Genomic DNA, 16,127 nt, shown 5'->3' on the forward strand with positions numbered 1-16,127 from the left:
AAAACCAACAGAATACCATGGACACCAGATTGTTATGTTAACAATGAGCAACTATGGGGAAAATGCTGAATGTACAGCATTTTTTTTTTTTTGGCAAACTGCATATTGATTATGTGAGAAGCAGGAAATAAAAGTAAGGAAGGTATGTCAGAAAAGAAAGATACATAAGATCAATCTAACAAACAAGAAAGAAAGATGAATGAAGAAATAGGAGAGGAGAGGGGTTGTAATAAGGAAGTGAGAGAAAAGACAAATGCTGTTACTAGCTACTGCAATCTGGCCAAGCTACAGCTCGTCATCATTTTAAGTATCTACAATAGCTGCTGCTGAATGCTGAGCTGCTTTGCATTTGCTATTGCTCCAGCCAAGCCAGAGCTGGAAGAAAAGCAAAATGTATAGATGGATACAAGTGGCAGAGGAGGCTTCCTAAATAAGAAGGTTTATATTAACCTGTAGCTCAGGAGAAACACAGCACAGTGTTGTATTTTATATACACATAAAATATAAATTATAAAATGTAGAGGATAGAGCATAAAGGACATGATATAAGCTAACACACAAGAGTCTGCAGTATATAAATCTTAATTTACAGACTGAAAAAGCTAAGTTTTGGTGTCTACACATAAATATCTTCATGTAAAGTTAATGGAGCTTGATTTAGCCAGCTAAATACGAATATATTTTGGACTGTTTGAGAAACGGTAGCGTAGATGAGACATTGCACAAGGATAACAGAGAGGACACAAGACCCAAAGACTTGTACCCTATTAGACCAGCATCTGAAGCTCACATAGGATACACAGTGGCATCCTAAAGCTATTCATTTCACTGTAAATACGAATACCAACTTTTGGCCATTGCACAGCTCTCCTCATGTCACTGCACTGACTGGCTTCTCACTGGCTGTATCAGGGGCTTTGACACCCGGCTCACATGGAGGCAGCTACATGGAGACACTTAAATTGAGGCATCTTAATCTACAATTTCACACATTCATGCCCAGAAAACTTGGTTTCAACACCTCAGTGTAGGTTTCTACTGATATTTGAGTGTCCTAAGAACACTTGGGCTAGCAGGCAGGAGCATCCCGCAGAGCTTGTGTTATACCTGCTAGTTCTGCCTAGATACCTTGAGTACTTACAGCATCTCAAACACTGGATTCCTGTGTTTAAATGACTGAGTTGAGCATAAAATATCATTACTATCTGGATTATTTAAACAGTGACCAATACTACAGTAGTATGTCATCTCAATCTTCTACTTCTCTCACAGTGGCACTGCAATTTGATGGAAATATTATATTTTTGTTGTTAGATGGAGATTGAAAGCTTGGCAAAGTAAGACTCACATCTTTCCTCTGTCTTTTGTTTCCTTTTAATCAGATACTTCTGAAGGAACAGAACCAACAAACAAGGCTGCAAACAAGGAATATGGGCAAATTTGGGTTGTCCAAATCCAGGCCTCACAGAACAGGGCAAATCTTACAGCAATCAACCTGGCACATTCTGCCTGGATCATAATTCTCTTCCTTCTAGATTTAGACTGATCTATTTTTTTTTTCCCATACAAAGCACTACACAGAACTCCACTGAATTAAGAAAGTGAAGAACTACTGAGGAAAAGTGGAGCAATCCGAAGACTATGAAAAATCATAATCTGCTGATTATCATTATTTTGCCTACAGATGATCTGCAGAAAGTGGAACTTTTCTTTGCTCTGAACGCTCAAGTTCATTCATTTCAGAGCACAATTTGTACATGCACCCATAATATGGGTAATGCACACAACCCTCTGCTCAGGTGTTCCCATCTTTGGTGCACAACCCCTGGCTGTGCTCTAAAGGCAAGCCAGCCTCAGATCTGGGTGCATGTTTTGCCTGTAACTGCTTTGCTTTCCTTTAGAGGAAAGCCAAAGCACAGAGATAAGCAGGTTGCTTTAATGTATACCATGACCCATGGACACGGCTATGGTGGACAGTTTTTGATAGATGTTCACTGCAAAAAGTTGTTTGCCAAATGTTTTAAATACCTGTATATATTCATGGTATACATAAATAAAACATACAGTATTGCCTCTATTGAGATGGGTTTATTTTTCAGAGATGCAAAAAGAGAATAAAAATTTGGAAAGCTTTTCTTGAGCTGCTCATGTATTCATACATAAAATAGGCATCACTAAATTATAGCACTAAATATAAACACCATGTGCCCTAAATTATAGCAATCTGCTTGTTGATTGGATAAAAGGATACAGTTTTGTTAGGTCCAGGTAACTTGAATTGTTAGTATTTTTTTAACTTGTAATTAGTTAAGTGCAGTGTCAAGGTGTTCTGCTATCAAGTATTTTAAAAGCTGTTTGTAAATAGAAAAGTTAGGTGTAAGAGTAGTCTATGATAAAATTGTGATAATAATTAAATCAGTTATATAATCAGTAAAAATAATATTGTATTACTTCAAGACTGGTTCAGAAAGAAAAATGCAAAGCAAATACAACACGATATTAAAGCTTCTTTGAAGCCTTTCTAAGATGAAATCTTCTACGTGAATTGGCAACCTTGTTCTACCTTGTCAAGGTGATTATGAATATGAAAGGAGTAAGGAAACACTAATAAGGCATTACTCTGTGAGAATGCACTGAATACAGCATAATAACTTTGTAGAATATCAAAAGCATATCAGGTTTGCTTCTTCATACATTATGAAGCAAATCTATGGCTTTTTTTGCTATAGTTTTCATGCCTAACACAGTTAAAAAAAAAATGTGGGCAAACTGGACTTTCTCATCTCAGTCTAATCTTAGAGTCTAAAATAACCACTGCCTCATCAAAATTTAATATTGTTTAAACTCTATGCCATACTTTCCACCCATCAACAAAGTAGCAAGTAGTTTAAACATATATAACAGGACAGCTGTTTACCAGTGCACAGCAACTTCAGAAAGTGAGGGCAGGTAATTTTGTGCAATTCAGTCAAAAAGGAAAATTCCCAGTGCACTAATATTTGTAATAGAAGTTTCCACATTGAAGAAAAAAAGCAAATATAGCATTTTACCCTTTTAAATGTACTAGAATATTTTTTGTTGAAACTTCAGATAAATTGCAGTCACCCTATCCATGTCCAAATTCCTTCACAGGCAGCATTGATTCAGTCTAGACCCAGGTATGGGAAAAACAGGCATAAAAACATGCCATGGAAGAAGCAATGGAAGTGCAACAAAGGCTGGCTGATACATCCACATGGTACAGTATGATGAAAAGAGAATCTGTCACCATCCCTGAGGGTATTTAAAAGACATGTACACGTGGTACTCAGGGATGTGGTTTAGTGGTGGCTTGGCAGTGCTGGGTTAATGACTGAATTGATGATCTTAGAGGTTTTTCCCAACCTAAATGATTCTGTGACACCCAAGCTAAAAATCTCTGCTCTTTAGCACTGTCAGAGCCATGGTACTTCTGGATTCAAAGGTAGAAAAGTCTACTCTGAAGGTTTCTATCTTATAGCTCATTGTATAATGAAGACACTTATAGCTTCATTGTATCATGAAGTTTCTACTTATCGAATAACCAGCACCAATTTCTGGCAACATCTGTAGCTCCTATGCTGTCTCTGTGGCAGCAACAAAAACCAGCCTCATTTACGAGCAGGAACTTGAAATATCTTAAGATGGTCTGACTGTAGGTCCATATTGATAGAACACTTTACACAGGAAGATTAACTTGGATCGATACATATTTGCATGGAAAATTTTCTCTTCCTATCATGTCAGTTAAGAGCTGGTTTTTTCAGGATGCAAAAGGGCACAGAAAGCTTGCACTACTTCAACTTTCATGGTGACTACTTTAGAACTTCTCAACAGGCCTGATCCCAAAACACATAGAAGTCAGCAAACTGCTGTTGTTGCCCCAAAAGGCTTTTGACCAGCACCATATTTACTTGGGAGAATTAATACTGCCAAGTTGCTCTAATCCACTCCTGAGCAGCAAAGTATTGCAGAAACAGCCACTACATAAACAAAAGAGACAAAGCCTGCTGAAGCAAATATGCAAGGACTGATGGGCTCAGTGAAATTATCATGTCCTTCCAAAGAATCTTCACTCTAAATCTGTCTATGACATTTACTTAACGTGTTACCTGTCATTTCCCCATTTCTAAAGGAGGAAAATACTTGCCCAAGGCTCTCTTAGGGAAAATTAAGGTTTTCAGGGCACTTTAAAAATTAAACCAGCTATATATGTTTGCCAAGCTATCCAGCTGGATTGTGGGCACACTGATTGAGAGAATTTTGGTTGCTGTGGACTGTGCATATATTCTCAGTTTCATTTTTGTTTCATTGGTTGCTTAATGAAATATGTGTCCATACATTACTAATGTAATCTATGAGATATATATATGTCTGCATAGGAAAAGTATGTTACTTTTATTTCAAGCTCAAAAGGTGGCTGCTTACAGGAAAGAGCAGATTCTAGGAATATAAGCATCGGTTCCTTTTTTTAATCACCATTTTTATTTTTCTCTTTTTATCCTAAGCCTTGCAGAGAGAAGCCAGTTTGCAGACTTATCCACTGAAACCTAAAGGGGCTCCTTCAGTACCGCTGAGTATCTGATAAACAGATCTAGCTCTGTCTATAGACTGCTGGTATTACTGCTGGATGGACAAGAGACCAACTTGTCTTGGTCAGAAGAAGAGACTTCTATTGAATAGCTACAGATGCCACTCTTGTACAGAAGTTATATTCCAGCATTGAATATATGGAATTTTGTGAGACAGCACAGCTGCAGCACCGGTGTTATGTGGCACAGTTATGCATTTTTGTAGCTCATAAACAACTTACAAGGAGATAAAGAGGGTCTGATATGACAACAGGACACACACCCAGCCCACAGTTGTAGCCACAGCTTTCTAGTACATCTAAAAAACACTCCACATTGTTTGCCTGCCATCTGCAGCTTTCACACCACTGTGCAAAGGATATTGGGGAACGTATCAAGAATTTAAAACACCATGATGCAAAGGGAGGTGTACATACAAGGTACTACAACCAGTGAGCGGTTCTTCTGGACATTCTCCTCCTGCTGTGCAACAGTGCTGTCATTGGGCTCAGCCTGGTAGGCGCACAGAGCTTCCCACTCCTTCTCCAGACGATTCTTGTTTTTCAGGTGATCTTCCATGTAGGACTGGAATTAAAAGGATACTGCATTAAGCATTGACTTAGCTAGGCTGAAAGCTAAGCTAAAAGGATGTTTCTCAAAGCATGGGAATTCTGAGATTTGGGGGGAAAAAAGGCTGTTTTAAGGTTAATTTATTTACTTAAGAGAGTTAACTTCAAGCTTATTTGTGCTATAAAAAATGAGAACGATAAAATATTCCTAACAGAGGAAATGCATGAAACCTCTGGTTACTGAGGTTTAGGAGAAAATTATTTCTTCTTCAGTACCTAGAAAACATAAGTCCAAATGTCTCTTTCATTAGGCAATGGAAAAGAAACAAAGTTCCATTGACAAAAATTACTAAAAACAACGACTCCTCTCAAAACAAAGGCTTTTACAACTAAAGTTCAAGCACATATGCACATCACAACAGTGATAAAGATGTTGAAAATAATGTAAAAATTGCCAGGCTGAACTGTCACAGCTCAAGGACTGGGTCATCAGAAACTCATCTTGCAGACAAACTGGCAAGGAGCAAGCCTTGAACTGAGGAGGTGTTGTTAATTAACATTAACATATGTTGTTAAAGATTGTACATTACATTCAGTTAACAGTACTAGGAAAAGCATCACCAAAGAAAACTGTCTGTGGCAAGAATGACGGCCCATCAAAGTATATTGGTGCAGGTCTTAAGCTTTTGCAGATCTCCCAAGGCTAGAGATCCAGTCCAGCAGTGGATCAGGAATTCAGTTCCTTTTTTTTTTGAGAAAAGTGAACCAAAACCCTTTTCCTTCACCCCATGGATCAGAAAATAAACCAAGTATGTAAGGAAAAGAAAGCAGAAAAGAGGAAGGGTGGGGGAACCCAGAAATCTTCCCCTCCCTTTAACACAAAATTAAGAAAGTGACCACTTGGTACTGTAAGCCTACTTACACAGCCTCATTACCTTGCAGAGCCTGCAATCTGCTCCTACAACAAGCAAGAGAACCATCTCACATTACACCCCTGTCCATATTTGTAAATTAGACTCCATACTGCCTTTACTAGGTAGGTTGAAATTAACATTCTTAAACACATTTAAAAAGGGACAGACTGTTTAGGAGACAGGCTCAGGGCTGGGGTCAATAGCAAAGCTTCTGGCCCAAACATCAATCACAGCGGTTATTGCTGGAACCTTCACTAGTACAGCCCAATCTGTAGCAAACCTTGTCTAGAAAAAGCTCCCAGAAAGGATTCACTGTAAAGCATAAAAAGCACTTTAATTGCTTAGAAAACCTTTCCTGTAGACAATCTCTGTGATGTTGAATTGTTCTTCCTGAATGTGCTTTAAAGAAGAAAGGCTCTCATGCCCTCTTAACAGGTTTAACAGAAGGTGTAAAAAGCTTGCAGCTTGTCTTCTGCCAAACAGGAGCTCTGCAAAGCTGTTGTGCCACTGTGCTTCCCACCTGGCTGGCAGGGCAGGATACTGCTCCCTCTTGCAGCTTGAACAGTTTTTTGATGACAAAAGAGCACCTGACACACAGCTTTGTTTGGTGCAGGGCTTGTCGGGCGTCCGTGTCCTTACACAAGGTTTGTAAAATCAAACCTGATACTGAAAAACCAATTCAAGAAGTGACGCTTCCAGAAGGGATGTCTTTAAGGACATAGAAAGATATTGCATTAGAAGAAAGATTTCTAAAGAAGGTAAAAAATAGTGGAATTGGCCTAGATACAATCAAAACACCTACTGTGTGATTGCTTTTTTCTACAACGAAGGAAAAAGCACTGCAGTGGACAGAGCTGTGACCTGACGGACGCAGAGCTGGGAGAGCGCCGTGGCCCTGCTGTGTGTCAGGGTGTGGGTCAGGTAACATGTTCCCAGCATTAACTTGCAAGTTAACAGGAGGAAACCATCCTCAAATAGTTTGTTTGTCCTTGTCAAAAGGCTGTTGCTACTGGGGAAAGGAGGGAGGCTAAAATCCTGTTCTTTTCTCCTAGCAAATCTGTGCCTGGATATGTACACTGAACAACAAAAAAAAAAAAAAAAAAGAAAAAGAAAAAGATAATCCCTCCAGAGGAGAGACTTGCTGGTACATAAGAATTTTTATGAGGCAAAGCAAAAAAATAGCAAAATCTTCCAATACCACAGAGTCAAGACTGCTGGCTTCAGAGTAGCTGTTTAGCATGCAGCAGAGATCAGGCAGTCAAGGACCAGCCCGTAGCATCTTCCCATTTTAAACCACATTTTTATAATCTGATTCATTTTGACATGCTCATCACCAATGTCCCACAGACTTCAGGGACATTTTATGCAGATATACAGATCTGCCAACACTGAATCTCTCCAAAATACTGGTACGTCCACAAAGCTATAGGAAAGGGCCATGAACATTTGATTCCAAAGGCAGGGCTGAATGTAGTAAGGAGCTTTTTGTTGACTCCAACTTGCCTCTTTGAAGATTTCAAGGATTGTATTTTAAAAATAAATTTAATTTCCTTTTTAAATCATCAAATCTGACACAGTTAATGTTAAGTTTAGAGTTAAGGTAAATTGACTGCTTTTACTGCACATGAACTTTTAAATAACTCACTGCTCCTCAGAAGCTTTTACTTTCACCTTCATTTTTCAGATAATCTTGAGTGTAAAGATAAATGAATTTTCAAATGAAAACATTGAAATCTTTACTTTAACCAACCATTTTTTGTGTGGTTTCCATTCCTGGATCACATGGATCAGATTCACAGGGCACTTCCTGACAGACCTTGTAGAGGGTTTGACTATTTGAATGCACCCATGGAAGGCTCTCCACAATATGAACGTCTGCTTTACACACATTTTTAAAAGCTACTGAGAAAGAAGCTGCTTTAAAACATTCAGGAGCCAGACAATTCCCTCAGTGTTAAGTAATCTTTCATTTACAGTCCTTCAGAGCCCCTATGCTCATCCCCATTTTGCTAAACAGAAGCTTAGTGATTTTGAAACACTCTCTTGGGAGCTGCTGGATGCATTAAATTGAGTGGAACTTCTGATATTTTAGAGATTGTACGTCTACTCAAATCCACTCCTTAATTAGGATGTTTTGATGAGACATTCTGCAGTGTTTGCCTGGTACAAAAGAAATTCATTACCAACATGTCAAACACGCACATGATTGTCCTTGTCCCAGAGCAGCAGGTAAAATAAATAGAGGTTGTCACCACTGTTATTGCAATGCTCCTCAAGCCTGCTGAAAAAAGCAGAGGTCTAGTTTCACCAGTATGTGCATGAGGCAAGTCCTGTAATCCCAAGTATATGCCATTATTCAAACAAACTCCATCTGCTTGCACAGGTCTTTTGATGCACCTTAAATTCCATTAATCCTATTTTCCTTCCACAGGGCCTCACCTGCAACGACAACTGGTAGCCCAGTTCATGCTTTCTCTTGTTTAGACAGAGGAGATACTCTTGCTACCAAACATGCTGTGGGGATAAGGAGGATGTGCTGACATTATGTGGACAGAGTGGATGTGCTATAAAATCTATTGTTACTGTGAGACATGCGAGTTGTAAGGCAAAAGAGGCGCTTTCAGCCAGAGGATGAGAAGCTGTCCCAGGGACAATGAATGGCCAAAAGAGATGGTGCCAGTGACACATATTAAGACAGATTCCATGTGCCTGCACACAGGCACAAAGACAGAGCACAGTAGCCTGGCTTGGCTATGGTAGAACATGGCTTTGTTAGAGCTTCAAATCACTTCAGGTTTGTTGTTGGTGGTGGTTTTTTTATTCTTTTTGTTTTTCAGAAGGGGTGTCCAATCCATGCTCTATGACTAAATAAGGTTAAAAATATAACCATTAAATTCTAATTGACTGGTCAATCTCTAAATCATAGAACTATGGAATAATTTATCTTGGAAAAGTTTCTCAGATCATTGAGTCCAACTGGTAACGCAGCACTGCCAAGTCCACCACTAAGCCATGTTCCTCAGTACCAAATCTATATGTCTTTTAAATAACTCCAGAGATGGTGGTGACTCCATCACTGCCCTGGGCAGCCTGTTCCAGTGCCTGACAGCCCTTTCAGCGAAGAAATTTTCCCTAATACCCAATCTAAACCTCCCCTGGCACAACTTGAGGTCATTCCCTCTTCTCCTATCACTTGTTACTGGGGTGAAGAGACAAAATACTTTCTTCAGAGATAATATGGTTTGCATCTGTCACAATATTTGTTTTAAAAATGCCTATTTTATTAGCTGATGTTCAGTTACCACAATTATTTTTGACAACATACTTCCAATATGGTACATGAGTAGAAACCCTTTTCATGACTGAGGATGCATCTTTCGGTGAAAAGATGTGCAGCTCTCAAATCGACAGACCTTGACAGGTCTAATCGAATTTCAAATGTCAGCTGAAGACATGGATGTGAAATTATCTTAATCCTTGTGAACAGTGACCGCTCAAACCCACAGTGTTCACCCAACAGTGTGGGAGCCACTGCTTTCAAACTGCTGCTGCTTTTGCCAGGGACGCAGAGGCCCAGGCAGTGCTGTCATGCTTCCCTGGGTTCCTCAGAAGGAATGTGCAGAGGAGAGAATTTGTCTTTGCCATCATATAGCAAATTGTGCAGTAAAAGACTGTACTTGAAAAAGTTTGTTTTGTATTCTCTCCAATTAATTTAAGCAACGGCTTTTTTCGCTTTTTTTCCTTGCAGACTCATGGGTTGCATCATTCTGGCCCAGGATGCCCTAGAATTCTTGCTCCTCTGTTTCAACTTCTTTGTGTTCTTTAGTACACATTGCATTGACTACATATAAGAGGAACACTTTTCTGCATAAACCCAATTTGCTTTCAACACCACATATGGTTTTGTCCTTCCTTCCTTTTTCTGGCTTAATACCTTATCATTAGTGGCTTCACAGTAAATTTCTCTGTTCCCACTCATATTACTCACAGAGCTATAGAATTCAGAGACAGAAGAAGCCTATCTGATTACCTGCTTCCAGGCCTTCAAATAATGTCATTTCTTGTACTACACTAGAATCTTTCTAACATTTGGCTGCTCTGTATCTAAAGCAGAAGCCTAAAGCACAGCTCATTATTACTTCTTGGGACTCTAACTGTTCTGAACTATACACTGTATACCTGGAAATATACAAATATTTTCAATAAGGAATACTAGTTCTCATTTGAGATGGTTTCTTCAGAGATGTCAACAATATTGCTTTTCTATTTCAAACTTAATTTGTTACTCATTTTCACCAAGCCATTTATTTTAACTTTAGTCTGCTTGCTCATAATATTGCTGTTCTCCATAATTCCTGCTTGTATATATTCCAGTGTCTTCACAGATCATGAATTAATGGATCTATGCAAATTATAGATATGTCTTCTTGCGACTCTTCAAAGATAATTTATTTGTTGCATGTGTTTTCAGGTTTAACATTTTCAGACTTTTGAATTACTCCTCTGTTATCACATCTGTGCAGAACTTTAGACTGTGATAAAAGCCATTGTCACTTGCACTCACTTCCACATCATTATTTAAAAAGTTAAATATAACTGGATCTAAGAGCAATTCCTATACTCTGCCAGACACTCCTAGACATAGCTTTCGATCATTACTTTTTGTATATCACCCTTTTGCTCCATTTCAATCCACATAATTATCCTCTAAAAAATTGACAGTAATTTTTCAATTAACTATTCATGAGACAGTGTCAAGACTTTATTAAAATCTTTATGTATTACATCTGTTGTTTTCACTTCACCTACTTGGTTTTGTAGTTTTACTTAAAAGCAATCAGGTTTGTCCAGGCAAGATTTACTCTTTATAAAATTATGCATATTCTTACTCATTGTTTAGCTATCCAATGGAAAGGGTGATAGAGATTAGCAGACACACAAAGGAAGGACTCCAGCCTTCCCCATCCTCTTAAATGACACCCTTACATCTTTTTTCCTTTTATGCCCTTGAAAAATCTCTTTCCAGATAATCAGCAACTCCTTTTTCAATATGTGCTCCATTATTTTCTAGGGCTGGAGTCTGGACTTGGGGAATAGCAACAGAAAGGTTCATTTCTCTTCTATTTTCCTTCTCCCCACTCCTCTTTTATAAAATGATCACTTTATTCTTCTATTTTGGTGCACCCAAACTTGTCCAGACCTGATCAGATAAAGCTCCCTGAGATCAGTGTCACTATTAGAACCTTGAGCCATATTCAGATCCCGCAGAGCATCATAATGTTTTTTCCACATTTTCTAAGCATTTCTCACTTCCCAGCATGGTTTCATAGTAACACTGAAGTTACTTTGGAGTCTTGTTTGCAGAAGATCTGACTTTGTCCCTGAGCTGCCCTGGTGTTCTTGCACAGACAGAAGGCTGGGAGTTCACCACACGTGTTTGCATGAAGAGACTTTCAGTGGTGCTGAAACATGGGAGCAGAGCCAAACTATGCCCATGCTTTCCTGCCTTTCTTCCTAGCAAAGCAAACCTTAAATAAATAGAGGATGCACTATCTCAGCCAATTTCAGTCTTTCCATCGACTAGCATGTTAAGAACATCAGTTTTCTCCAATAGTTGTTCCATGGAAGCCCCACAGTTGTTTCTGATGTTCTAATCCAACCAACCCACAATAATGCAGAGCCTGTAAATCTTTCCAAGAAAGCTCCATCTCTGAAGCATCAATCCATAACTGTCAGAAACACGAGCTTTAGTCTAGAATATCAAGTTTTCAATATTAACTGCAAAGAAATGTGACTTTATTGGGGTAGTTATATTTGGCTTATATAGACATATAAAATGAAAAATTCTGTTGTGGTAGCTCATTGTCAGTATCTCACAGAACTTGTATCTGGAAGAAATCTCAGTGAATTACTATCTGGCTATAAAGTCTCACATGCTTTCAATCCTGGGGAGTGTTCTGCATCCACTGCTTTACTGCAACCAGGATTTCATCACCTGATTAGTCAGTCATTTCAGGCTGAAGGCTCCTTTCTTTTTTCTGTCGTGTCCTGTGGCATCTCAGATCTCCTGCTTACAATAACCACAAATGAAAAAAAATATAGGAAATAAAAAAGTGGGAATTTGTATTTTCTCTTTGTAAAAGACCCTGAGAAATTATTTTTCCTCCTCCATGTTTGCAGCCATATTACTACCATGATATGTTTTGATTTAATGTTTCTCATATTCCTCAGAACATGATTACACCAGTGAAAAAAATATTTTTGAGGCTTTTCAGTTATGTACTGAAAAATACCATGGAGCTCTACTTGTAATTTGGCATAAAACACTACTAATATCATACATAATATGGTAGGTGATGAAGGAAAACTAAAAAAAAAGACAGAGGGAGGCATTTCACTGACAAAGCAACTATTCAGTGTGGTTGAGAATAATATCCCTAGATTGCTTCAAATAGGTTGCATTATTAGGAAATAATTTAACTTCCATGGTGATACCAGCCAACAATAAAAATGACATTCCATAGTTTCAGTTTCATATTTTTAGATGTAAAGCTCATTGTAAACACCTAAACGTGGTCTTAGAGAGCAGTTGTGCTTTCAGCATGCCATCTAAAATAATGTTAAATTACTGTTCCTGGTTTGCTAGAGAAGTATCACCTTTGCACAAGGAGTGCAAGGCATTATCTACCAGACTGGACCAGTGAACAACTTTTGCAAGAATGGCTGTAATTCACAAGTATATTAGATGGCCACCTATCTTCTGTTTACCTAAATTAATATAGCCTTGATGCAGTGTATATCACCATCTCTCCTTCTCTTAATGCTCTGATAATAGAGTTTTGTAACCTGTAAAAGGATTACTTCAATCCAATCAGCAGGTGCTGGGATCAGTGTGTGTCACACAAACACTTGCTAATCCCTTTTCTTACAGCTCCCAGCTGCCAAAGGTGTTCAATGAAATCCCAGTGAAATGGATGGATACAACCTGGTGTGGACTGACACAGGTTGTCATCTCTGGAGGAAATCTTGGAAAATACAAGTGATGTTAAGCATTGCTTAAAACTGAATGGTGCAGGCAAGTATACTTTTAAAAAGAAATTCAGCTAAGAAGTTAAACATTAAAAAAATGGAATGCTTAATTATGAAGTATTTACTCTACCTGGCTCTCTAAATATAGCAGAAGATAAAGAAATTCATTCTACAAGGAATCCCTTCTCAAGGAATATCAGCTACTTAATGGTGTCTTCTAGGTCTTAAAATAAAACCACCCTCATCTCCTCCTCCTTACCCCCTTTCTTGAAATCTAAATTATGCCTATGAAGTTTCACCCCTGCAATTACTTTGCTTTAAATAAACCTCAACAAAAAAGAGAAGATGATTGCCATAAAAGGAATATAATTTTCTCTCTTACAATCCCTGTATTTCTATAGCACGTTCTTGTCCAACTGTCAGAAAGTGCTCACATTACTTCTGCAGGGGAGGCAAGTATCACTGCTGCTTCACAGATGGGGGATGAAAGGGCAGAAACACCAAAATTAATTTCCCAGGGTGACAGAATATGCTCCTAAAACACTAATTTTTGCAGGAATATTCTTGACAGGTGTTTTTTCCTTACCCCATGATCATGTTTATAGAGATGGCTAAAGGTCAGGCAACATTAATGAATCCAAATCTGATAACATTTTTGTAATCACAAGTATACCAAATATTCTGAATGTGATGGAATTAGTACAGGTTTTTGGTTGGGGGTTTTGTTTAGAAGTACATGGTTTAAGTGGCTGGTGAGTAGATGAATTTATGCACATGTTGAATGCTGTTTATATGAATACATGCTAAGGTAAATAATATATATGTAAAAGGTGAATTATCCAGAATCAGTTTCTAAAATTTCTGTACTTCTTATAGTAGATTTCACTACAGAAATCTTAAATAATAAACAGCCTTTAAAAGAAGACTATTCAAAAATTAAGGTCTAAACCTCTTAGCCAAATACTGTTATTTCACAGCACGGGATATGTTGTGACATTTCTTAAAGCCAAAAATAAATCCAAAACAAGGAAAGACTCAGCCCAAACCTCCCCATTAAAGACAGCTCTGCAGTACAGGAACTGGTGCCAAGGAGAGTGTCAGCTGAATTCGTCAGCTGAGACATTTTGGGAAGCATTTCTGGTAGCTTTGCTAAAATGTAAAAGCACAAGCTACACAGTTGAATAAAAACTAGCTGGAAAACTGAACAAAAATATACATATCAAGTCCTTTGACTCTTTTTGATAAATATTGACACCCAACACCATTCTCACAGGAAACTGCTATTTTCTTCAAACACAATCAATTTTTCAGATGATCCTTTCTCGCTTCATTTTCTTACTAATGTTTTGAACACCATACCACAATCCAAGACATATCTATGATTCATTTATATGTCTGTTGTGTGTCTGAAATGAAAACTTAAAAAATATATTACTGCACACTAATTACCTGGCTGAAAACACAAAACCAAATTTCCTGGCTTCTTCTTCTCGTAGCCCTGCTAACTCAATTAAGCATCTAAATTTGGGTTCTCTGTTGGGTACTGTATTTTCAAATTTAAATTTTAATGAATTAAAGTCTGTGTTTCTTTTCAGAGCGCTTGTATAGTCATCTTCATTTGCTATATTTATATGAATTACCAAGAGATAAATAAAGAATTCTGAAAATGTCATGTTTAAAAATAATCTTCTCTTCAAGTGTAGTCAAGTTCTTCAGAGGTAATGAAACCAGTAAAACCCAAGCAACCATGACCGAGTATATCCAAATGATACAGAACATGATGTGATTTATAGATAGTCTGGAAAAATAAGACTGTGTTAAACACTGGCCATCTTGAGGGCAGAAAGGAAAATATTACTTTTACAGACATAATACCCCTACTAGAGCAAAGGGATAAGTACTTACTTACTGCTACTCTTAAACCTGTGAATAAAAGTGAAAAGGTGCTTCTCCAGGAAAAAAATAATAACTCATAAAGGAAAAGCCCTCTGCTTTTCAGTGTGGGTTTGGGGTTTTTTTGGGTGGTGAGGCAAGGTAAGATATCAAATTGATAGAGTTTGTGCCTAAACACACAAGAGGTTGTAGAAAATTGAGAACATGCAATATGAAATCCAAGAAGTCTTGCAACTCATGCTATACCCACAGCCCACAGGCAGACTACGCATATAAGAACAAGTGACCACATGGTCACCTCTGAGAAAAAGCAGGGAAAGAACAGACTGGATAATCAGCCTTTTCCTTAGAAAACTCCTGTAACAGAGACAGGACACTTCAAACTCCACAAACACCTTCAATGATCAAATCCTTGCTCTCAGGACCGTTTTGGAACCATGTCCACTACCTAGGAAGTTCCATGTTTGCACACAGCAAACCACAGAGAAGCAACCCAGTTAGTGAACTGCCAGTTCCGTGGATGCAGACCAAACTCAGTGCAATAGTAAAAACCAAGAGCTTGACTATAAAAGACAGCTCAGAAAGCAGGTTGGATGAAACATTGGTTTTTTGATGGTTAGACTTGATATTCGAGGTCTCTTCCAACCTAAATGATTTTATGATTCTGTGACAGTAAGCCATGAAGAAACTCTTTTTTCACAGAAGCCCTTCCAGGACTTAAAAGAGCCTGCGGGAGAAGACACTTCTGCCCTACCCCTTCCATGTCACACTCACAGCCACGTTGAAACAACATGCAGTAGGAGAATAAGCAACATTGGCTGTGAGAAAGATGCAGCTGGCATCTACCCAGCTCCCAAATCTAGAGGAAGTGTCCCATTTTTCAGGTAACCTTTTATCTATGCACCATGGGATTTTCAACTGAGGCTGGCCTAGCTCAGAGATTCTCAAATATTTTTCTCATGAAAGCATTCAAAAGGGATTGTGAAGTGATGGTAGAAAAGCTTTAGAAGTGCATAAGCTGAAGACATTCTGCCTACTCCTGGGACTCTTGGGTTTCCATGGAAGCCAGTAAAGGATAACACTTTAAAGAAGTTTGAGGAACACTGGTCTAATCCACAGATGAAAATATTTGA

General features: G+C 38.3%; 1 protein-coding gene across 2 annotated transcripts in view; it reads right to left on the reverse strand.

Moving 5' to 3' along the window:
* Positions 1-16,127, reverse strand: part of PTPRN2 (protein tyrosine phosphatase, receptor type N2) — a 583,516-nt gene that overhangs the window by 57,455 nt on the left and 509,934 nt on the right. For both annotated transcript variants that reach the window (XM_017728914.1, XM_017728913.1), the window contains one exon: positions 5,027-5,174. In XM_017728914.1, the coding sequence (XP_017584403.1) occupies positions 5,027-5,174 (148 nt within the window). The remainder of the gene's footprint in view (positions 1-5,026; positions 5,175-16,127) is intronic.

This window comes from Corvus brachyrhynchos, unplaced genomic scaffold (assembly GCF_000691975.1).
Source record: "Corvus brachyrhynchos isolate BGI_N302 unplaced genomic scaffold, ASM69197v1 scaffold52, whole genome shotgun sequence".
NCBI lineage: Eukaryota > Metazoa > Chordata > Aves > Passeriformes > Corvidae > Corvus > Corvus brachyrhynchos.